The 24,785-nt window shown below is 41.3% G+C and overlaps 1 protein-coding gene across 2 annotated transcripts in view; it reads left to right on the forward strand.

The window, feature by feature from the left end:
- Positions 1-24,785, forward strand: part of TBC1D8 (TBC1 domain family member 8) — a 415,888-nt gene that overhangs the window by 329,122 nt on the left and 61,981 nt on the right. For both annotated transcript variants that reach the window (XM_085622761.1, XM_085622760.1), the window contains exons 13-15: positions 12,731-12,860; positions 17,890-17,988; positions 24,633-24,701. In XM_085622761.1, the coding sequence (XP_085478887.1) occupies positions 12,731-12,860; positions 17,890-17,988; positions 24,633-24,701 (298 nt within the window). The remainder of the gene's footprint in view (positions 1-12,730; positions 12,861-17,889; positions 17,989-24,632; positions 24,702-24,785) is intronic.

Here is a 24,785-nt window from a genome sequence, read left to right on the forward strand (position 1 = left end):
GGTGTCAGGACAACCTAGTCCTAAATCATATCTAATATCTTGTGTTTAAGGAACGATATTATCTGGAAGGAAAGGTCTTCTCGGACAGATCCTATTCTATACTGACTGTTAGTGCGTGTACAAGCGTCTATGTGTCTTCATGAGATGCGAGGGGGCAAGAATCTTCCATGGGCCCATGAATTACTTGCATAAAGACAGCGAGGCCGGGCCCTTTGCTCGGTAGCTAGAAGGATGTTTACCTAAACTACTAGACAGGAATGTATTGGATGAGGAGCGGAGCAGATAACTTTGAAGGCTGAATACAGTTTTTGGCAGGCAACAGGCCGCGGCAGGCACCGTTAGCCGCGCAGGGAGTAGGACAAAGTTCACGGACACGGATGCAGGTCCAGGCTGGAGCATTTCAGAGGCAGAAGCAGAAAAAGGCTTGATGACAGAATTCAGGGCCTACTCGCCTGAACTGTAAAACGTGAAAAGTGAACCATATAAAGTCGGTGGCCAATCATACTTAGGAATGGACTATTTGACCCATTCATGGCGGATCTGAAAGAGGACATGTTGGCGTTGGACGCACATGTATTTGCGTCTTCATAGCTGGAACTGGAGGGAACATACATGTACTTGTAGCATGTACATGGAGTCGTTGGGGTCTAAGATAGGGGACATAACTGATCATAAAATTCATATTTCCTCAACATGGTGGTCTGCTGACCCCAGCAGGCCATCATCCCTGTGATGGCAGCGTATCATAGAGGGTCGCCAATCGCCTCATTAATATGCATGAAGTAGGTCGATTTGCAACACACTCCAAATTGCTAAATGAAATTCAATGAGTTTCATACATTAAAAATAGCGATTTCCTAATTGGGAGTCACAGGAAATCCCAATTAGGAAATTGTTATTCCTAACTTTAGTATATCTAGCCCTTAGATATATACTGAGGCGTTCTTAAATAAAACGCTGCAAGTACGGATGACATCCCCAGTACAGAAGCCAGTTATTTTGCTAAGAATGGTGATTCTCAGATTAATTTGAGTCGAGAATCAGGGTTTCATTAAAGACACGGAGGCTAACATTATGTACTTTATCTTTTAACTGCCATTCCTGCAGCCCCTTTAAAGAATTATATCGATCCTACACTATAACAGTCCAGAACACTTTTAAATGTGAAAAACTGCAACTATCCAACCTTCTTATCTTCTATCCTAAAAAAACTCTAAATTTTTCTTTTTTTCTCTTCTTCAAGACCTAATATCTCAAATGAAAACACAATATGAACTGAAATAATATTAACCATACCACTTACTCTTTAATTAAACTCTTAACTTTTAAAAACCAAATTTAACCTTACCCTCCTCTTTTAAAATTATTATATATATGTATTTTGTTTTTCTTTATTAGAGGGTGAGGAAGGAGGGATAATGTTAGCCTCTGTGTCTTTAATGAAATCCTGATACTCTACTCGTATCAATCTGAGAATCGCCATTTCATTACAAAACCGGAGGCTGCCATTATGCATGTTGAAAGCCCTTCAACACCATATGCTCTATTGGTCTAATGTAGTGGTTTGCAAACCTACTTACATTAGACTAATTGACCACTTTCATTATCCCCTCTAATCTTCCACCAGACCAGCAAAGCGTACTTGCCATAGCACCCCTCAATGAATGTGCTTTAAACTTTCCTACATTTGCATCTGCTTTTTCCATGACATTTTTATTCCATCTCTCAATTGTAGTAGTACACCGCTCCCTAAGGTTTCACATACGACAACAACAATTGATTCTCACCATCTCTCCTGTTTTCCGGAACCCTGCTCTCATACTCCTTCAGACGTTCCACTACACACATTTTCCTGCACTCAACAAATCTAAGATAAAAAAACTGAAGTAGGCATTGTTTTGGTTCTTTTCCAAATTAAAAAATTACCCCATCCGGCGCATAAACTCTGTTACTTATCTCTGAAGATTTAACATCTGAGACTCTTCTACAATATATCAAGTATAACAAAGTTGCTAATTTGATAGAAAGACTCATGCCTGGGTTACAACAAGGCCAAACTAAAGCAAAGGGTTCTGGCTAACTCTGCGGCAAAAAGATTGGTGGCTGATAGACACAAATTATCGGTGACCTCCTATAATCTGGTGTCATGTAGTTCCTATAAATCTATATAGGGTCTGTGCATTTAGACAACATAGACTGTGGGATTGGTGTTTAGACCGATTCCAGACACCCCCACCGAGTATGTTTGTCTGTATACCAGATAGCTCACAGTGCCACTAGAAAGCCCTCTTACCAAGAAGAGAATAGTTCTTGGCAACTATCGAACATGATTACTCTATCCTATCAGGGATCGTGGAAACAGTGCAGTACTTTTCTCTCAGTCACTCATGCTCACTTTCTCGGAGAGATACACAGAAAAAACGGTGGGGACGTTTTTCAATAAGCATTTATTGAACCATTGTCATTCTAGTGTAAAATAGCCGTGCTTAAACAACCATTAGACAGAAACAGATATAAATGATTATAAGCACTAACAGAGTAAAAGGGTGGTAGATTTATACCCTAGTGCTAAAACAATGAATACAGGCAGGTATAAAAATACATGACAATAAAATGCGTACTCCTACGGTGCGACCCTAACTAGATGTACCCAAGTGTACCTAGCATGTATGTAGATGTGGAGCCAAGAATCCCTCTAGGATAAAGTCAACTCCACTACCTGAAGTTCGAGACTGTGGGACCCCGTCTTGGTCTCGAGATGGGCACCCCTTGAGGGATGTCAGACCACTGTGAGCTGGAGTGTCCGCTTGCAGGAGCCTCAGCGTCTCACGTCAGTGTGTTAGCATGGAAGTCATTTTCTCCTCTCTCTGCTTCAGCAAAGATATGGTGTGTATAAATACCCAAAGTGGTACCCTCAGGCGTGCTACCTTGCTGTGTCATGTCGGTCTTAGGATGACGGAAGGAATGACCCTTATACATAGTTATTATTATGCAGGAGATGGTAGTCCTGCTGAGTTTCCAAGAATCCTCATGCATAATGGATGAGGCTAGTTTTCAGGGAAAACCCCCATGTCCTTTAAGCAGTACCCATAACTAGGTAAAAGGTCAGTCCCAAGAACCGTTATGTAGTGTAATGTTGGAGGAGAATATAGGTGAAAAGTTAGGTTGCTACCTGAGCCTATATTGGGGTACCTATATGAAACATAACACTGGTTCATACACAAGAAGGTCTTCAAATGTACTTATCTTCAATTCAGAATTTGCAACGTCGTTTTGTTTTACGAATGGTTATTCTCTAGCTGATCTAAAACCTTGCCCCTGTGATGGTCTACCCAGTCAAATTTACATATTATATTTTTTGCCCTTTTTATGATGGCCCTAGAAGAGACTTTAGTTTGCCACTCTTTAAGGCATTGAGGTTTAGACAGTGTAGACCAGTTCTGTTGTTTTTTCAACAATTACACTGTCCTCTGGTGTGTTATTCCATAGTGCTTTTTATATGGCACATTTTTTAAATAAGGAGATGTACAATATGCTGAAAGACTGTGCTTGTAGATAGTATTTAAAGATATCTTGATCTGCAATGCTTTAGGTCATTGTAATGCACTGTTAGTGGAAGTCTTTATTTATGTGATTTTACTGTTATGATTCCTTAAGTAAATCTTTTATTTGGATGGGAAGGGGAATTTATTGTTGGGAAAGGCTTTTGAACGTAAATTTGTCTTTTTATCTGTGCTTTTATGCTACGGAAATGTAGTGAATAAAGATCTTTGACTGACTGACATATAGAAAGACTCTTTAAATCCAAATACTTGTTAACTGCCCAAAACCCAAACTCAATATCAAGTTTGCGTCCTATAAGATATCGTATATTGCTTTAGGTGGTCTCTCTCTTTAGTCTTATGCTCTTCATAACCCTACATGCCAAAGCATTACTTCCTACTTTTTTACCTTCAGCAAGTACATGCCCCACCGATACAGCTGATCTATAACAATTCATAGTTCGATAAGTTAGACCTTTCTCAAATTGCTCCACTAAACAATTCACCACCTCTACTACAGAAGGCTCCACTGGATCCAAACTCCTTTCCATGAACCTAAATGTTCAAAATTCCTTTAAATCTACGTGTAATACCTGGCGCCCAAGATTCCTAGAGTAATTCAACAGTTGCTTGTGAAAGTCCCTGAAAATCTGTAGGTCTCCTGACACTTTCCAAACAAGAAGGTTCAATGTTTTTCTCCTTCATTTTTCAGCAAACCTTCCCTTGCCTGAATCAGTAATGGTATCTCGCATAACAGTTCCATTATTGTAGGAAACCATGCTTGGCACGCCCAAAAAGGAGTCACCAATGCCAAAAGATGTGTCTCTGTCCTCGCCTTCTGAAGTATCCTTTGTATCATTGCGAAAGGTGGAAAAGCATAGGCTGCTATCTTCGACCATTCCAGCTGAAACACATCCACTGCTTAAGCCCCTGTATCTGGTAGCCACCTAAAATAACTATCGGAAACGTCCGTGTGCTTGCAAACAAATCCATCTCTAAAGGTCCCCATATCAATTCAGTCCTCTCAAAACATACGTTATCCAGCTTCAATCGATGTAATCTTTTAAATTCTCGGATTCCAATCTGTGATTAAATTTTATTTCTCCTGATAGTAGTCCACTCTCAAATGTATCTTGTGTTCCAAACAAAAAAAAAACACAACTCCTTTACTATATCCTTTTGGACTCCAGGACTTGCTACCCCCTAAATGAGTTTATGTATTCTACCGCTGACACATTGTTCAATCTTATAAATACTCTTGAAACTTTTCAATGCATGGAAACCTGCTGTCAATTCCAAATAATTTGTGTGTCGGTTTCTGTCCAACCCTGACCATGTTCTACCAGTCTCTTGTTCTCCCATTCGAGCTCCCCATCCATTCGTGCTGGCATCAGTCTCTAGTACAAAATCTGGTACACATGAAAAATTTGCCAGACCGTTCCATGCTTCCAGATTGTGTAGCTGCCAACATAACTCCTCATTTACTTCTTGATTTGATATTATCTTGTCACCGTACCACAGACCTTTCCTCAACGCCTCTGCCTTCACTCTCTGCAATGCTCGATAGTGCAAGGTCCCTGGGAAAATTGCCTGAATTGATGATGAAAACAATCCTGTCATCCTTGCCAAATCTCCCAATGTAAAAGTCTCCATCTTTAAAACATGTATTACCTCTTTCTTTATCATCTTCATTTTCCTTTCTGGCAAGAGCAACATAACCATGATCGTATCTATTTGGACACCTAAAAACTCCAACTTCTGAAAAGGAATCGTAATGGACTTCTCCTTGTTGATTAAATATCCTAAAGACTCTAAAGGCCCCCTCACTTCCATCAACTGGCATTTCAATTCCTTGATATCTTGTGACTTTATAAAAATGACGTCTAAATTAACTATTCACTGAAATCCTCCCTCTCTCAAATGTGCTACCACTGCTCGCCTCACCTTTGTAAAGCACCAAGGGGCTGAAGATAGACCAAAAGGAAGACATAAAAATTGATACAATCAACTCTTCTATTTGAATTGTACATATTTTTGTCTTTTGTCCTCCATTGGTACTGTAAAATAAGCATCCTTATTTCTTCACTAACCAATCTTTGTTTAATAGCATATCTCTTAAAGATGGATTTCCTACATCGTGAAATGGCTATAGACAAGGAATTTGTTCAAATCGCTTAAATTTATCACTGGTCTCCAGCCCATGTCTTTCTTCTCTGCTAAAAAAAAGGGTGCTCACAAACCTTAGACATTCTCTTCCGCTGGTCGTATTGTGCCCTTTCTTCACATGTCATTTATTTCCCCATCCACCACTAACTTTTGTTCCTGTGTCAAACTCCGTTCTTTCGGTTCCTTTTCTTGCTCTGGTATCTCCATAAACACTATTTCTAACCGTTGGATAGTTTTTTTAATATCCAAGGATCTCTTGTTATACTCTCCCATGCACTCACAAAAAACCTTAGTCGTCGCCCTACTTTTTCTGAGGGGGAAACAGTAGTTATCTCAGTACTCACCATGGAATCCTGAAGTTGTTTGACTTCTTCCACGGCTACTTCTGCTTCTCCAGGACCTTTTTCTTAGCTGTAAGAAACCTGCTGAGCTCTGGAAACCTTTTCCTCTGTAGTGGAAATTATACTGGGACCTATGAAGTCCTCAGCCAGCATATGGTCCTCGTCTGCTGGCCCATCCAAAAACACCTCCAAGCACTTTTCTGATGTTTGATTGTGCCTTATCCAATGCTGTAAATGTGGACACATTTTCCTAGATGTTTAACTAAACCTTCTCCAAAGAGCAGCCCTTTAGCATCTTCATTGTTTCCTTTCCTGTTATCTCCCCTAATTTGAGGTTTATTGTTCATCAATAAAATCTTCCTTCTTTCTGCCATTAGACCAGCATTGGCGTTCCTTTGGAATACCATTGCTCTTTGACTCTCTTCTCTCAATAACTCAAAATCTGCATGTTCTTCATTCAAATGAGCTTCTTCTGTCATATCCATAATCCTTGCCAGGGGTCCTAATACATCTTGCAGTCTATCCTGACATTGCTTTAATGATCTTTCTTGGCCTTTTCCCTAAAAAAAGTTATCATATTCTGATCTAAATTTGGGGTATTACAGACCTTATCAATTATAACTGGCCTAGAATCTGCCCTCAGCACACTTCTCACATCCTTCTCTAATGGTGTTCTTATCCATTCTTTAATAAATCTTCCGACATGCTCCAAAGGCCACCAATCAGCACTTCTTAGATGGCTTGTATCATAGGGAGAAGATCACTCCTCTCCTAAAGGGTTCTTTATCACTACCTTAGAAGTTGACCCCAAATCACCTTTTAGCTCATCGTTAAATTCTTCATTCTGTTGTAAGTCGAACAAGTTCTCATCATACACCTTATCCTTACCTTTTATGATGTCTCCATCCACAATTATAAACTCCTCATCTGACTTGTCTTGCATGTCGCATAGGACACATTTGCTTTGCATGCCTCTTTAGACACCAGCCGTTGTTATGGAGTTCAGTCCATCATTTGTTGTTTTGCTTAATGGTCTTTTTACCAAATGTTTCGTCTTCCTAAGCCTTTTTCACCATTTCTTTACATTTCCTACCTCTTCATCTGTTAAAGTCCAATGTTCTTACCCTGACCCTAGATCTTTATTTTTTTTCATGACCGTATCCACTGAGTCATTCACAGAAGCTCTCTCTTCCTTCTGAATAAATCTCTTAATAGTCTACTCATTTATCCTGTCCTCTGAAATCTCCTGTCCACTCCTATCTTCATCCAATGCCATCCTAGCCTCAAATCTGTTTTTCTATTCTTGGTTTGAACGAATCTGATATAGCGATCTCTAGCTCCCACAGAAAGACCAAGCTGATGACCGTTTCTAACTAACGGTTCTCTGCTCATACGTGCCAGCGTTTATTCTTTTAAATTCCCTTCGTTTTTCCCCAACTAAAAATGGCCGCCAAATCACGCGCGATCTGCGTGATGATGATGATGATGCCCCTCATGGATCAGAGTTGGGATGGTTTCAGCCGTCTACAAAGGTAAGCCTGCCTTCCCGGAGCTGCACGTGCTCAGCATTGCACTCACGCTCACACCTTCCCTACTCAGACACCACTCCCTTACTCGCCCCGGCTCTATAGCCGAGCTCACACACACTCAGATCTGAAGCCGTGTCTGCTTGTGACAAAGCTGTAACAGAAAGAGCACGGCCTGAAGCCGCTAAACAAATCCCCCAGCCTTAAACCTTCTGAACCCTCTGTTTCATTTATAAATATTGTACCAATTATATTAATTTTGAACATTTTATTTAGGGATTATTTTGGGATTGTTTGAGTTCCAGTTCTGGATTGTTATATTTCTTTGAAGGTGCTGACAATTAAAAGATATAGTGCAGAATGGTAGACTCAAGTCTTGTAATGGAATTCAGTTTTATCTGATATTGGCTGCAAACATGTCTGCAGGTTCGACAGTGGGTTCTTATCTTGCTTGGGCCCAATCTATTTTGGTAGTCCATCTCCACAGTCCCAGTTTGACTGTAGGCCAACCAGTCACCCTAGGGCTCTGGTGAGATGGTCTGGATGGTGGGCAATGTTGTTCACTACAGTCCAGTCCCTCTGCACTGCTCTTTAGGGAAGGGGGAGTAAACCTATCACTGGCTCAGTTTTAATACCAGCAGGCTGTGGGAGGGAAGCAAGAGAAGGTTTAGAAAACATTACTCATGCCCAGCATTAGACCAGGCTTGGGGTGGATCTGGAAGGTCTTGCCTACTGGCAGTAGGAGACAAAGGTGGGGTTGCAGGAATAACAGCTCTTCTGGAGTCAGAAAGAGACTCCTCTTATGCAGAACGGCATTCAAGATGGAGGTGGATGATAAATGTAACATTTGTCGTCCTCAGGACAGCCCTCAGGACAGCACAAGTGTCGTTGGTCAAGTTCAAGGTCAAATGCAACCCCAATCAGAAGATGGGCTTTGTACAAAAATGTAGCGCCTAACTTAGGGGGGAAAATACTTTCTCACTCTTTTTTCCCCCGTGTGATAGCCCAGTGATAACTGCCATCTGCTAGAGATGGACGTTGACTCCAACTTTCAAGTCCGACAGCTAGAGAATACATTTTTCTGATGGTTGGTGGGCAAGGGGCAAGGACTAGATAACCCATTGGCAAAAGAGCCTTTCACAGTGATGTGAGAAGGTCGCCGACAATACTGACTAGCTTCCTTAGAGAACCCAAGGCAGCCTACTATATACTTGACAGCCCTTCTGATTCAGATGGGAGACTACTGATGTCAAGGTTATGCTTCCTCCTTGCAATTCCTGCATGCAGAAACTGTGTGCGGTGATAGAAGCCCAAGGAGAGGAGGTGGCACTGTGGCCATGTCACCCAAGCTACATAGAAGTTGTTGTGTAGTCTTATTGGGACTACCACCATGGTAAGCGATTCTTCAAGTAAAGGTTTGCTACTCTGATGCTCCTCCCACTTGGACATTCCTGACATCATATTGTTACGAGTGAAGCCCTCTAGATTTTCTTCCGATAACGTGAGGGACTTTGTGTGTTCCTAGACGTCTTTCGTCTGCAGAATTAAGTGTGGTAGCCTCCTAATTTAGATCGTCAATTGATGTCTCGGCAGTAGTCTCACTCAGAGAAACCTTACACAGGTCACTTTGCAACAAATCTTTGCGCGACTGCTTCTTTTGGGCTCCAGGGCAGAACGTGATTGATGGACTGATTTGGGGTTCTCTCAGAGCCGGTCAGTTTCCTTGAGGCTGGATACTACATTTGAAGAGTGTCCTTGCAGTGCTTTTGCCATCTCCAAGACCCACAATAACCAAACTGGCCCATTGTGGATGGAGATTGGTTGAGTGGTTTAATAAGGTACCCTTTTCTGTTTTGTTTCGCTTGTATTTAATTAAAATGTATTCTAATGCTGCGAGCTTCCCTGTTAAATCAGACATGTATGTTTCTAATCATTAGCCTGTATTAATGAAGTGTCACATGTGTATTTGCAAGTATTTATAAATGCATTTGTATAGCACAAACCTATGTGAAAGGCAGAAGGCCTTTGTGTAGGGGCAAAGGTACATCTGAAGAGTGATTGGAGGGATAGCTTGTTCTCGAAGGCAGGTGGACTGTTCCTGCATCTTGGTGCATTGTTTTTTTAAAGAAGTGTGTCTTTAGCTCTTTCCTAAATTGGATCCGAGTTGGGATGGTCAGAATGGATAAGGGGCTGTTCTTCCTGAACCTGAGGACATTGATGGGGAAGCGCTGTTTCCTTGTTTTCTTTTTTTGTATGTGTCCATCTTTTGGTTGCAGGTGAGCTTGTCAGCTTAACCCCTTCAGTGCCACGCCCTTTCCCCCTCCTGTGCCGGGCGTTGTATTAGTGGGTGGGGTTCATGACGAGATAGTCTCGTCATGGGCACAGCGCAACCGTGCTCCATGACGAGACTATCTCGTCATGGGCACAGAAGAGGTTAATAGGGTCAGGTGCTGGCCATGATGATTTGTAGATGATGCCGCTGGTCTTGAAGATGGTGTGGCCTGGCCGGGGGAGCCAGTGGAGTTACATCTGCATCGGGGTGATGTAGTCCTATTTCTCCAGGCCTTTGAGGAGGCATACTGTGGCATGCAGCATGTCTTTAAAGGTGCTTAATGCAGAGTCAAGGAGGCCGTGGAACCGGGCATTACCGCCATCCAAATATGAGAGTACAAGGGCTTGACTGAACTTGGCTTTCTTGGAGAACAGGTACCAAGGCCCTATTTGCACATGTTTTTAAGAGAAGAGAGGATTGCAATAATTGTAAAAACAAAAACAAAAAAAAAATTCTCATATTCATTCTGGTATATATCTGTCTTGATATACTTCAAACTTTAACCACTCTAAAATGCACTTTTTCACTTCAACAAGCAGAAATTTAAAACTCGTGGATTTCTTATTCTGATTTGCACAGATTTCCACGAGTCTACCCATGGAAATCTAGGCAAACTATACATTTACATGCAACCCACACATGCACAGTTTTCTTCATCTTATCATTGGCATACATTTCCATATTTTGAGGGAGTCTCAAAGTCCCCAGGATTACGCACGGAAATGTAGTCAAAGCATACATTTCTATGCGTATGCCTACCCTTAATCTAGCAGATTTTCCAATAGTGGAAAATCTACTGTTCTACGAAGGTGCCCCGCATGAAATACTATGACTTTGATGCTAATTTTAGGAACAAAATTGGTTGTGAAAACCTTCGGGAATGTTAGCGAAGGCACATAAAGTTACAGGTCCATTGGTGTTCACTGGCTTCCCAATGTCTAGCTGCTTTATGCCTCCTATGAGAAAGCTCGTGTTCAAGCTCCTATTGCAAAACCTAGTACACTGGAAAACCCACTGTACAGCAGATTGTGAGTCTAGAATATGAGCTTGGATATTGTTTTTGCCCTCCTACGTTTAGCTTAGGTGCACCAAAAAGTGTGTGAGTTGGATACATGTTCAGCAAAAAGGAGGATGGTGTAGTTTCTCTTTAAAGAAAAAGTCTAAAATGTCTCTCAACATGTAGGATCGATTCTACAAACCAAAGAGGGAAGTTTGTCAAGTTATTCTGATACTCTTTTCTATTTAATTCACTTCCGAAAATATTTATATATGAATTTTGTGTGTCTTTAGAGAATGGGTTATTAGGTTACAAATAGTTAAACAGTGTCCCTCTCAAGTCTGTCCCAGTTACCTGCTAAGTACATACTACATATTTGAGAAAAGTAAGGATTTAAAAAAAAGTATTGCAATAAATGGAGGCTTTGAAGAAAGATTTGACCTTTCATTTGTTACACCCAAAGCCACCAATACACTTTCTCTCTCCTTGACCCTCTACTCTATTTCTTTCCGGTTCTCTCACTCAGTAGCCCACTCTATATCCTGAGTCACCCCTATGAGTTAGTTGGTGTGGCCACTTGAGACTGGCGTTAGGGAGTCGCCGGAGGGAGTACACAGTAAGTCTCTCACATGGACAGAGAACATATTCATCCGCTTGGCGAGCCGAAGCCCTGCCCCATCCACCAAACCACCATTCCTTCCCTCTGATTAAAATTCACAGCTTTTCATACAAGGCCAGGGGCTGTCCTCGGAAATTCCGGAAGATCTGGGCACCATGGATCAAGTATTATGGTCTAGAAGTGATGGGGGAGGCGGAGGAAGGGGGATTGCGGTTTGGAGAAGTGGGAAAAGAGCCTTGATTGATGTAATGTTAGTTCCCATTATTTGTACCCATGAACAGTGTAACCATGACCCTTTATTCCTATGTGACCAGGTGGCTCAGACCCCTCCGTGGATCCAATTGACATGGACATTTTATTTATACAATTGCCATATACGTCACGGCGCTTTGTCATCAATGGTGCATCATGTATTCATGCTTTGTTTGGAGTTTGTTTTATTTTTCGAAAATAAAATAAAAATATTCATGCTTTGCTTCCCAGGCAAGAGCCCAGGTCCCCACCCCTAATTCGCTGTTTTTGTTGCTGGTTGGGTGGTTGCTATGTACATTAGAAGCTTCTAGACCTCTGAAGATCCATACTCTTCACATGGTGTTTGGTAATAAAGGCTGAAGCATAAGCATTAGACGTGGTCCCTCATTACAAGTGGCCAGAACAAGGTGGGTTATTAATCCCCTGTGGCAAATACCCATACTCCAAGTTGATGTATTCACAAAATGCATTAAATACCTCTGAGTTTGCACATGAACATGAGGCAGAACATACATCCTTGGTTTTCAACACAGTGAATACCTCATATTTGCAGTTTTTCCAGAACGTTTCCCCCTGGTACTTTTTTTAATTTATCAAGGGAAAACGACGAGAGTGTGATAATTATCACTCAGTTTGTGAATCCATCCCTGTGCAAACTCTTGTTTGCACAGTGATCGGAATTCAGTTCTGAACTTGTATTGGAATCATGATTATTTGTAAACCAAGCATGTTTGTTCTGTTTGCAAGAACATAATCTTTTACTGTCACATCCAAGACGGCTTTCTCTTCCATGAATTGTATCTAGACCTCGGTCTCTCCGACAGTAAAGGTGCTCCTCATTGCTCACAAATGTGTTACGGCTTCTGCGTGTAGGTGTAAAATATGCACACTAGCAGATACTACAGCTTAGGTAGTGGTTAACTGCTACTATCACTAACAATTCCTGTTCTCTCAGGTTTCTGGAGCATGTTAAAAATGAGGAAAGTCCTCTGACGCCAATCAGTAATCTTCACGCCTTCTTCGATGATGATCAGGAAACGTACCCAGATACAGATATTGCAGACCTTATTCGAGATTCATACGAGGTACGTAGAATAGAATATCTGATATATCTTTTAAGATGTTGCAGAGAAGTACACAGAGCCACACGTAAGCACGAGGGATAAACCATCATGTAGCCTTCGTTTTTAATTTCAGTTTTTTTATGATCGGTCTATTCTGAATGTTTCGGAACAAGGGGTTAGAAATGCACTTATTGTTGGTGCCAATAAAGCCTTTCTACCTAGAGAAACAATCTTAGCCACAGGAGTCAACACTGTCCTCCTCCTACTTACTGTTTCTGTATAAATAAACCATGGACAGCATGAAGCTACTATGGAATCCTGTTGCTACCATCTTGTGCATGCAGTACTTCATCTGACAGTCTTATGTCTTGCGAGACGTAACAGTAGAAACATGTTTGATAAATAGGGAACCTATACTCATTTTGCAGAGTAAGGTGATTTAACTGTGAATAGGGACTGAGGTTTACATTTCTGAGAGAATGCCAGCACCCGGAAAGCAACAAATGTAGCTGAGCATCCTTGCACTGGGGACATTTTCATTTTAAGTTATTGAAGTCCAAATTAACCTTTTTTACTCCTGCCAGGAATTCACGAAAGGATTTCTGGCAGACAAAGCACCAAGATTTCTGTGGTGTTCTCCACACAGGATAATCTCTCTCAAGAGGTGGTAAAATGTGTGTTTCAAGGGGTGGTTAGCCATTGGAGTTTGTGAACCACCCACAAACATGCACGGTGTGAAGATTGTGTAATATTATATGGTATGGTTGTGCGGCCTTTACTAGTGGAAGAAGACAAGCTCAGATCATTTATGACAGAAGTCTGTCGTATGCATATTTCTACAAAGCGGTTCTCTTTCACCCTAGAGTTCTTCATTTATTCGTCCATGTGCCTGGCGAGCGTTATAAAACAGGATGCAATTCAAGTCCGCAGTTCTGTTATTCACCTGGCCTAGAGACCTTCCCTGCCCCCTTTTTCTTGGACCTTACAAGCCCCTGTATGCAAATTCCTTGCATCTCCGTACCACGGGCTCCTGCACTGACCTCATTTGTATCGATTCCCAATTCTTCCAAGAAGTTATCAAGTTAATTGACATTGATAGGCTCTGTCATCTTTCGGAATCCTTTTCCATACATTATTCCTAACTCCTTGCAGTCTGATCTGGCATGTTGTATTTGTGGCTTTCCTGATGAAGGCGCTTGGATCGCCGAAACGCACGTTGACACGATTCCATGAGATCCATCAATGATCAAGGCCACCCCATTGTGTCTCTCAACAAGAATATATGCATTGGCAAATACATGTTCTTTCTTCCTAGAGCAAATGTTTCATTCTAGCATCCTTGACAATCATGTTTATATTTATCAGTAAGACTGTTATTGTTCATTATTAACGTGGTTTACATATTTGTGATCATTGTATTGAAAGTATCTGAACATAGGATTGTATTTGTTGAAACTATACATATGATATTTATCCTTGTTTCTATGCATTGAGAGAACAATGAGAACGCAATATTTGTTGTTTTTAATTACCAGGGGATCTCGCAGGCAATCAAAGATTAGACATTGTTTATCCCAAGAAAATCCTTTTTGTTTATGTAATTCAGTATGAATAAACAGTTTTTTTAATGCACTCTTTTGTGTACACTTAGCCTTTTCCATTAACACACAGCAATTATGTTCTTTAATGCTGAATAGAATAAAAGTTGCCTAGGGATTTGTTTTGAACAATTGTATTTTCCCTGCCCTAGGAACAGATATTAGTAATAGGAGGTCCTTATATTTACCATCATGGTTGTGCAACCTTATCATGTAGTACATTCGTAAAACTGTCTTGGGTCCAGTCAGGCTCATTTGTTGAACCTTTAGCTCAACCCTGGGCAGCTGTGGCTTCGAGCAACAAGGTTTAAACATAGAAACTAGTGTCAAGCATTCAGAAGCACCAAACAACAGCATAAGAAAGTCATGCTACATGAAATAAATCCAACACCAATATATGAAAATGGATTATATTTTTATGAATTTTTAGACACCAAGATGAGTAAAATCCACCAGAAGCTTCCAGAGATATAGTTTTTAAGTACAGCGTAAATCTAATCTTTTTAGTCCAATGCGCAGACAAGAATTGGTGATTGTAAAGTTTGGAAATGTTTTGCAAAGTTTGAAAGCATTGTGTTCGGATACTCTGGTCCTAGGTGGACAACCAGTTCCAACAGGGAATAGGTCAGGGGGCCCATAAAGGAGCATTTGGACAAATACCTGGTCACCAAAGCAGTCTTAAGTCCAGTTCCACAATTTAAATCTGGAATGCCATAGGCTTCAAGGGAGTGGTCCTGATGCTGGCGATGCAGGATGCTGAAAGATGCTCTTGGTGCTGTGCAATTGACTGGGGTTGTGCTGAGCTACTCGTCTCTGTACGCAGCGGGTCCAACGGTATCCTTTGGTGAAGGCTGGTGTCCGTCTTTGGTGGGGACCAATCTGGACACAGATAGCACTCCCAGGTCAATCAGACTCGGGTGCAACTTTGGGCCCCTGTGGATCGGTCTCTTGGGTTGCCCATTGGCAGTTATTTGAAGAATGTGGCTAACAACTTACCAGAATTGGCTATTTCAGCTTTGATGTCTCTGGTGCTGGTTCCAGGGCTCAGCCAACTGACCCTTGGAGTCACTTCTTTGGTCTGGGACCAGAAGCCACAAGCACAGTCCTCTCTTCGCTAGCCCAAGGTGCAGCAGACGGGTCAGCTTCTCTTTGCTAGATCCAGGGGTCAGCTGGGCAGTATTTCTTTTGTCCTTTCTCCAGTTCCATCATGATCTTAGGCTCAGGGTGCCACATTTATGCCAGAAAGTTCATTGGGGGCTGTTGCTGTTACTAGCCAAGTGTCTATCAGGATTCCTTCCACCCTGTGCCATCTTCCGGCTATGTGTGGCATTTAGCAATCCCAGAGTGCACTATTCTGCCCACTCTCAAGATGTCTGAATCCTTCCTTGGATGTTAGGAGTTTGGTAGCCCACCCTAGAGGTGTGGCAAACTGTGGGCTACATGCCCACTAGAAAAAACGATTTGGCCACTGGTTTCCCCTCTCTGTTCCTGCCACCAGCCTGTCTACCTGATCAAAGAGGCAGCCCTAAAGGAGTGTGATTGTAATTTTCTCACCAAAGGTAACTTGGCCTTTGAAGCTCACCTTTTGGGCCAACAACCTGAATGGCTTCCTACAATCGGGAAGGAACACCTCCCTCTGTAGCAGGCTGCTATTGTTTCTGAGCCTGGGAGAGCAAAAGGCTGTCTGGTAGCCAGCAACTGTGCAAGGCCACTGGACAAACTGGGCAACAGCGTGGCAGCTGTCTAAAAGTTGTCTTTCCTTAAAATTAATTGATTAATTTGATATCTTAAAATACCCATTGTAGTAGTCCTATTTAGAAGTTAGCCGGACTGAGAGGTCAGCCGGTAACTGTGTTAGTCAATGGGGCTACTACCTTTTCCACAGCAAAAACAACAATTTGGAAGGTTTGCTGTTAGGACGTATTAAAAATATATGTCCTACTTAATAATACACAGCTCCCTTCCTTAGGGCTCTATAGGCCTTCCTTACCGGAGACTTATATATATTGTTATGGAAAATGGGGGGCTTTGCTATTGGTTTAAATGGTAAGGTCGAGCTGGCAGTTTTAAAACTGCTCTGCCAGATTGCAGTGGCATGCCATTTTGTACTCTCAGTGCTGCAGCCCGGTGTGGACACTTCAACTTACATGCTCTGGGGACCCTTGGTACCATATACAAGGGACTTATAAGTAAGTCCGCTTATGCCAATTGGGGGTAACTAATTCATCATACACTGGATTAGAACACTGGCACTGAGGTCTGGTCAGTAGGCCTCCGTGGACTTTCAAAGTAAAAAAAACCAGGAGCATCAGCCGAAAACTTTGGGGTTGATCATGCAAAAAGGGGCATTTTCTTACCTTCTGCATTCACAGATTCCTATAATTCTCCAAATCACCCTGGAAAGTGTCACATTTTTACTCCACTCGAGGGGTGGTGTAAATCCCTTTAAGGGTTGGGGAAGGGAATGATGAACCCCAGCTAAGTTTTCTCCACAGTGAAAACGTTTTTCCGTGTAGAAAAAACAAAACAAAATTAAATTGTGCATTTGCACAGGTGATCCTATAATCCCTTGTGCAGAGTTGCTTGCTATGGGATTGTCAGCTAACCTCCCCAGACTTACTTTTGGAAACATGCGCTTGGCTCATATTTCCAAGCGTACTCCTGGGAATGTTTGTAAATTTCAGAATGTAGTAACTCTTAACAGGCCTACAGGCGAAAATGTAGAATTAATAATTCGTTGGTGAATGCGGGACTTAGACTTGCCTTTAAATGTGTCTTTAATCCTTCATCAGGTAATAGTGGGCTAATATTTAGACTACCCACCAGCTAAGTTATTGATGATATTCAACTATTGTACACAAGCTTACCAATAGGGATTTAAGATTAGTTAATGCTATTTCTTACTTGTTTTCCGAAATCAATGTATCAGTATGCAATTGGTACATTATCCTAGCAATAAGGTCTCCATTTTAGTTACTAATATGCTTATCTGCCTTGAAATGAATACAGGCAAATTTAAAGCCGCTCTCTTAGTAAATGTGCTGGAATTCAATTGAGAGGCGTTAGGGACATCTACTGAGTTTTACTTTTGAATTGTCTTTTGGTATAATTGGCAAAATCTCTAGACTGTGTGAGTATGCATACTCATTTTAATATATAAACCTTTTCTTTTATATTATTTAGCTTTCATTAAAATTAGAGAATCTGCTGTCCCTGGTAGTGTGGTTCTAATTTGAGACCCAAAGTCAAACCTGTCTTAGAATTAATTGTTTCCTGTTTGATTCACATCTCAAAAAGTCTGTTTTTCTGTTCAATTGTTGTTTTCCCCAAATTACCCACGTGGATCTTATCAATTCGAGTGTGTTCTTCCTTTTCAGACTATTAGAATTTCCCTTTTTGTTTTTAGTATATGTAAGGGATCCATTCATCTAAATCTCTTTTTCTTTTGACAGAAATTTGGCGACAACTCTATTGAACAAATTCAGCGCTTGCGTTGTAGACATAGAATACGGGTTCTCCAAAATCATGAAGAAACTACTAAACAAAATGTGGTGAGTGCTGTGAGATTTAATTTACAAATGCTATAGTTTAAACATACAGAGATGTAAATTGTAGAAGGATTTCTGTGTACGCTGGTGGCACATTGGCTTTCTCGTAGTGGCCACTGTGAAGGGGGCAGTGTTTTGGGGGATGGCCAGGCAACATCTACCAGAACGGCAGGAGACTGGCCTTTACCTGTGTGGCCTACTTCATTGAATCTGCACGTTTTTAGAGTGGCAGCATACTCCTCCCACTGTGTCTCCAAGTGGCTTCAGTGGTTGAACCTATGATACAGTAGTCAGGCGTGATCCAACCCATAACTGTATTGTAAGAAGGTCCGAGAACTTTAGTCCAAAGTGGTGGTGGGAGGTTGGCTGCAAACTGTGATATGCACCAATACAAATTGACCAAGTTGATACTCACTGTCTGAGACAAAAACTGTTCCGCCCTCTCAGTGATGTGGTATTTCAGCTTAAATATCTTCCTGCATGTCTCCAGTAATTCTAGTTGCCAATCCACATAGTATGGCACATTGAACCGGCATATCTCACAGTTTTTTGTTAATTTATTCAAGAAGGGATTAAGGCCATGGGCTTTATTTGTTGCTGTCACTGCATTTAGACATTGATTAATTGAAAGAGCGGTGAGAGGTAATGCTAGCAATACTAACACCAGTGTCCTGGGTCACATGACTGTGAATGGCTCTGCTGTTGGGGTTTTTGTATTCCTGCCAGACAGTGAGACAAAGGGGACTGATTGTAGGCAGGATGGGCCATCCTGCTAGGATAGTTGTGGGCGGAGCCGTTCCCTGCCTCATTTACACTTCACAGGGCTTGCCTCCAGCACATTTAAAGGAACTTGACACCAGCCATTTGTCACCCTAGCCTTCTTGGAGCCTTGACAAGGAAAGGGAATAACTTTCCAGAACCACATGTAGGGGTGGTATAGGGAATCCCCCCCACTTTAATGGCTGGCTCCAGGTATAAATATTGGACCTCCAGAACAACTCTTCAGTACAATCCTGGATCTGTGGTCCCCAGAGGACTGCCCTGCTACTTTAGGCCTGCCCGCTCTCTAAGAAGGAAGACTGGACCTGCTTCCATCACCCCTGAATAAACTGAGTGCCCCTAAGGGTCAGTTAGTTGGCTGACCTCCTAATCTGAGCTACAAGGACACAACAAACTCCCTGCAACTGCCCAGCTGCCCACCCTTATTCCCTTGGTCTTCCCTTCCTACCATAATACATTAACACTAATACACCTTACTTTGATGTTAACCATTTTCAATAATAAAGATCTAGGGCCATATTTATCAAAATCCTTATTTGCGATTCTCAAATAGCTATTTTTTGCGAATCGCTATTTGAGAATCGCAAAATGCTATGTATGTAGGATTTGCAATAAATTATGCGAATCCTACATAGTCCTTAATTGCGAATCTCAAATTGCGATTCGCAATTAAGGAATATCTCCCCATTCATTCCTGTGGGCCTGGAGGCCCATAGGAATGAATGGGCAGACATTCACAATTTGCGATTAGCAATTAGAGAATCGCAAATTGAGAATGCAATTTCAAGGGTGCAAGGGTGTCAAAAGGACACCCTGTTGCACCCCTGAAATAAGCATGGGGGCACATGTGGCGCACATACATGCCCTAAGGGCATGTATGTGCTTCACATTGCACTTTGAAAAATGCAAAAAAATAATTTTTCAAAGAAATCGCAAATTACCACCACCTTAAAGTTGGTGGTAATTTGCGATTCCTTTTTTGGTGCTTCTTACATTGCATTTAAGGAATCGCAAAATTTGCGATTCCTTAAATGCAATCGCAAAAAAAGGAATCGCAAATTCTGCGATTCCTTATTTTGCACGCAGATTTGCCTCATACATACCACTAAGCAAAATTGCGATCGCAAACGCCGAAATTCTGCGAATTTCGCCATTTGCGATCGCAATTTTGCTTGATACCAATGGCCCTTAATGCCATGAATCTCTGGGGGCATGTTAAAACAATGTCCCGTTTGTAGAAATACTTCAAGTTGACTCCAAACTCCAATAAATGTTTACCCTTGCTTGTTTATATTATATATCAGGTTCTGTAGGGCTATACCATTCCACAGTTTGTGACACCACTGTAGGATCATTGAAACACTGGTCTCTTACCAATCAGACGTGATTAGTATTACTGTCACCCACAAGAGTTGTGCCAACAGCCGTCTATATGATTTTGACATATTTGGATTAGAGTTGTCTTTTCCCAATACAACAATATCTGGAATATCTGTCATGGCACGTAAAATTTCATTCCAACATTCCCACATCAGCAGCAGGTGCTAGCTTGGTTTGAGAATGATGGGAATGTTCCATACGCATTCCCATCATGGAAACCGATTTACTCCAACCTTTTTTTCTGACCACTTTTACAAGTGTTTCTAAGAAGGGAATGGCTTTATAAAATGTTTGTGAATGCACACAAATCTATGTGTCTTGGTTGACTTTGTGGGTGTGCATGCATTTTTGCATTTACAACCCTCCCCTTAATGCACATTCTTTACGACCCCATCCTTAAAACTGCATCCATTTCTTTATCTCCAACAGTCATCTGTGCAGAGATTAAATGGGACACGCACAGATGGCACCAACACTGGCATTACACTGAACTCCTGTAGATAATTTAATATGTGCCCTTTCTGCAGGAAACCACTAAAAACAGTCCCATTCTGAGACAGAATGCACCTGCCCAGAACCAGACATCTGCATGTTTCCCCATCGCTAGGAGGGACACTTTAGCAACTAATGCACCTGTGAATTGATTCTGCGATTATTGGAAGCTTTGCTGTAAATCTTTGCTGTTTGTATTTGCTTAACAGACTAATGTGGAAGCAAGTTGGCATAACAGCAAATATAGAAGCTGATACATAAATGAATTATAGAGTTGATAGAGTGGTGTACCTTTTCCTGCACATGATAGTAATGTTAAACTTTGTGTCTGCTTTTGTATTTTCAGCAGTGCTTTGTGATCCCCTGACAAGTATTCAATAAATATATTTCCAAGGACCAAACTTGCTCAAAGTCTCCATTGTCCAGCAGACGTTTTCATTGATCACTCCTATATAGTTCACTTATATCATTGTTTTTTATATTTGTCACCAAACTTGAATTGCTGCCATTCTACACCTTACTCTCTCATTCTTTCCCCAAATAGATGTTTTGTATACAGGGGCACTTCTGACATTTTATGTATGACCATTACTGGTACACATTACATAAAGCATGTTCTACACGGGGAACAACCTTTACAACGCAACTTTTACAACGCAATACCATTACAACGAAACTTTTACAACGCAAATGCATTTACAACGCATGCCATTACAACGCAAGTCTTTACATCGACTTGCACTAGATGCCGTGCTAACATTACAAATAGTGTAGTTTACTATCCCAACACCTTCCCTACTGTTACGTGGACTGGAGTTGGAATAGTAAATTACACTTTTCTAATGTTAGCACGCCATCTAGTGCAAGTCGATGTAAAGACTTGCGTTGTAAAAGCATGCGTTGTAAATGCATTTGCGTTGTAAAAGTTTCGTTGTAACAGCATGCGTTGTAAAAGCATGCGTTGTAACGTCATACATCCGTTCTACACTGTCTCTAGAGAATTTGATCTTAATATATCACTTCAGTTTCTTATCTATTTACTTCCACCACTCTTCATTTAGGCTCGCTCTCTCCACTCTATACTGTAGAATAGGGACCACATCTGTATTGAACTTCTTGCTTTTTAGAACTTATTTCCCCAGAGATTGTTGAATGTTTGAAGATCTGTATTGGTCTTTTAAGATAATCTGTTGCCATTCACTTGTTTCCTTTCTGCCCATCTTCTGCCCGTACAGACAGATATGGATTCTGTATGCTCTGTAACAACCTTGTAACACCTCCACCTGTTCATTGGTTGCATGATGAGTTAAAGTGAGTCTGTGTGATCTCATTCTGCTATCCTTCTAATATGTAGATACTCCTGCCTTACAAAAGATTGACTCTCTGTTAAAATTGTTATTGACCCATTCTGCTTCCAAACTTTGGGCCAGATGTATGACCATTCCAAATTGTGACTCGCAATTTGTGCTCAATTGTGAGTCGCAATTTGGAATGTACAACAGTGGCAGAGACACTGATTGCGATTCCCAATGGGGTCGCAAAATGCGAGGCTCATGAATATTAATGAGCCACTCGCAATTTACGACCTCATTGAGAATGGCTGGCCCTCCCAGGGATGGTGGCTTGCTGCGCTCAGCAGACCTCCATGTCTGGGACTGCTTTTCAATAAAGCAGTTTTTTTTTAATGCTGCCCATTTTCTTTAAAGGAAAACGAGATGCATTTAAAAAAATACTATGAAACGTTTTTCTTTCATTTTTTAAAGGGCAGGTAGTGGTCTATTGGACCACTGCCTGCCCTTAAAACATATTTCAGAGGCAGTTACAAAGGGGAAGGGGTCCCCTGGGGACCCATTCCTATTTGCGACTGCATTACCACCCTCGTGAAGAGGGTGGTAATTTGCGAGTGTTTTGCGACCGCGATTGTGGTCGCAAAACATTGGTACATGGCTTGTGACTCGCTATTAGGAAGGGAACACCCCTTACAAAGAGGCGAGTCACAAAACACTAATTTGCGAGTCGCAAATGTTTTGCGATTCGCAAAATGAGTGTTTGTACATGGCCCTATCAGAATTAGCATGCGCAAACGGGTCGCAAACCCATTTGCGCATGCTAATTCTCGTCGTACATCTGGCCCCTGGTCCATACTTTACAACACTGCATGCGGTAACATCTGGTACTATCTTGATTTTTTTGATAATGGTCACCCATGACTGCCGAATGGAATGGCACTTGGAAACCTAAATGGATCAATTATGTACAGTTCCATTCTGTCCCAACAAGTGTTGTCCCATATATCTGTAGCTTGACAGTTCGTACACCGCATACAGTGCCTCACTAGATGCTCCACCATCTAGTCCATGCGAGGTCACCAGTTAACTGCTCTCAATATTTTTTTGGTTTGAGCCATCCTAAGATGTCCCTCCAACACAACGATATAAAGATAGTTAATCTTACACTCTCTGGAGCAATCTCTTGGTCTCCTGTCAGTAATGCATTATCCTGTCAAATCTCTTCCATAAACATCTAGAGTTTGTAATTACTCCCATAGATTCTTGTATGACCACATCTAGAAAGCTTGTAATTCCTGGTATAGATTCCTGTACAATGACAGACCTTTCTCAATATTGTATCCGCCTCCGATCTATCCCTACTCTTCTTTTCATTTACAATGAACCAGTAGTGAAAAACACCTATCGCCTTTCCATGGTGGGACTATTTCCCTCTGGTGACCTTTACCAGAAGTCAAGAGTACTATTTAGCTGTATGATTTCACCTAGAAATATCCAATTGTATTTTTCTGCAGTTGTCACACTGTGAAACTCATGTAAAAACATTTTCAAAGCCTTTACTCATGAATACTCAATTTTGTTTGATTTATCATCACTCTTTTGCTTTGAATTTAGATGAACAAATTACATTTTCGAGCTACTCGCACTTCTTGTTTTCAGTCACATAGTGCCATAGTTGTCCTCCCCGTAACACACAAGATGCCAGTGTACAAGTCTCTCTGACTACTGTTTTGTTCCTCTGAAACTCCCTAGCACAAAACTTATTTCAATTTTCTTCTGTGCCTTCCTGTAGCAATTTTGTTACTTAAATTGCATTTGCTACAATTTTTCTGATACATTTAGCGGAAAATTCAGCCCTACTTGGGAAAGGCAGAATATGTGGGGGGTTTTGTGGAGTTAGTTCTGGACCACAATCAAGACCCTCATTTTCATTGGTCCTGTGGTGATCAATGTGATTGACTAAAATGTCATGATATTTGAGTCCCTCTCATTGGCGAACATGTGACCAATTAAAATGACTTCTGTCTTGATGCTAGTTCTCTTGGTTGGTGAATAGTCATTTCGGCTGGCTGGAATGCCTTAGAGCCTTCCTGGACAAGTTTTCTGTGAAGTACAGCTATAGGAGTTCCAGTGCACTACATTTTGGGGCCTCACCGAGCATCCAGTGTACTGTGATGGAATTAAGCCACCTCCACCAGTTCCATCAGACTCAGTGCAGAAGGTGCCCAGGTGGATACAAATTCAATACTTGCGACTGCTCCGCACAGCAATAGTTGGGCCTTCCATCCTCCCATAATGGTGATTTCATGATCCAAATAATGTGTCTTGTTGAACTTGAATTTGCACTTTTGCTATTTGAGTGTCCACCCATTTTTCGTGAAAGTATCTGAAACCATCATTAGTCCAACATTATGTATTTCAGCAAGAAAACCTTGAATCATCCCCAGCACTACTAAGCAGAAAATATTAATTTAATTTTCCAATAGCAAACTGTGCAGAGGGCAGTTCCAACTAGTGTCTACAGTTGTGGCTTATGAAATGAAGTAGCAGTATTGATAAGTTTTTCCTGCTTTGCTGAAGATGAGCACAATAGATAAAATGACTTCAAATGATTAAAACTGTTGGTAATGTTTTGTAATATCTTCTTGTTCATGATTATTTTAACTGGTGATAACAGTATTCATTTGTGTGTTTTATTCCCTCAAGATCCGTGTTGTGGCACCAGATGTTTCATTCCTTCTGGAAGATCTAGAAGATCTGTATGATTTGTTTAAGGTGAGCGTTGCCTATAATACTTCCATAAATTCCTCTTCACCACCTCTTTCTGTATGTCTGTACAGTGATATTATTCATCAGTGC

Source organism: Triturus cristatus, chromosome 8 (assembly GCF_964204655.1).
Source record: "Triturus cristatus chromosome 8, aTriCri1.1, whole genome shotgun sequence".
In the NCBI taxonomy this organism is placed as follows: domain Eukaryota; kingdom Metazoa; phylum Chordata; class Amphibia; order Caudata; family Salamandridae; genus Triturus; species Triturus cristatus.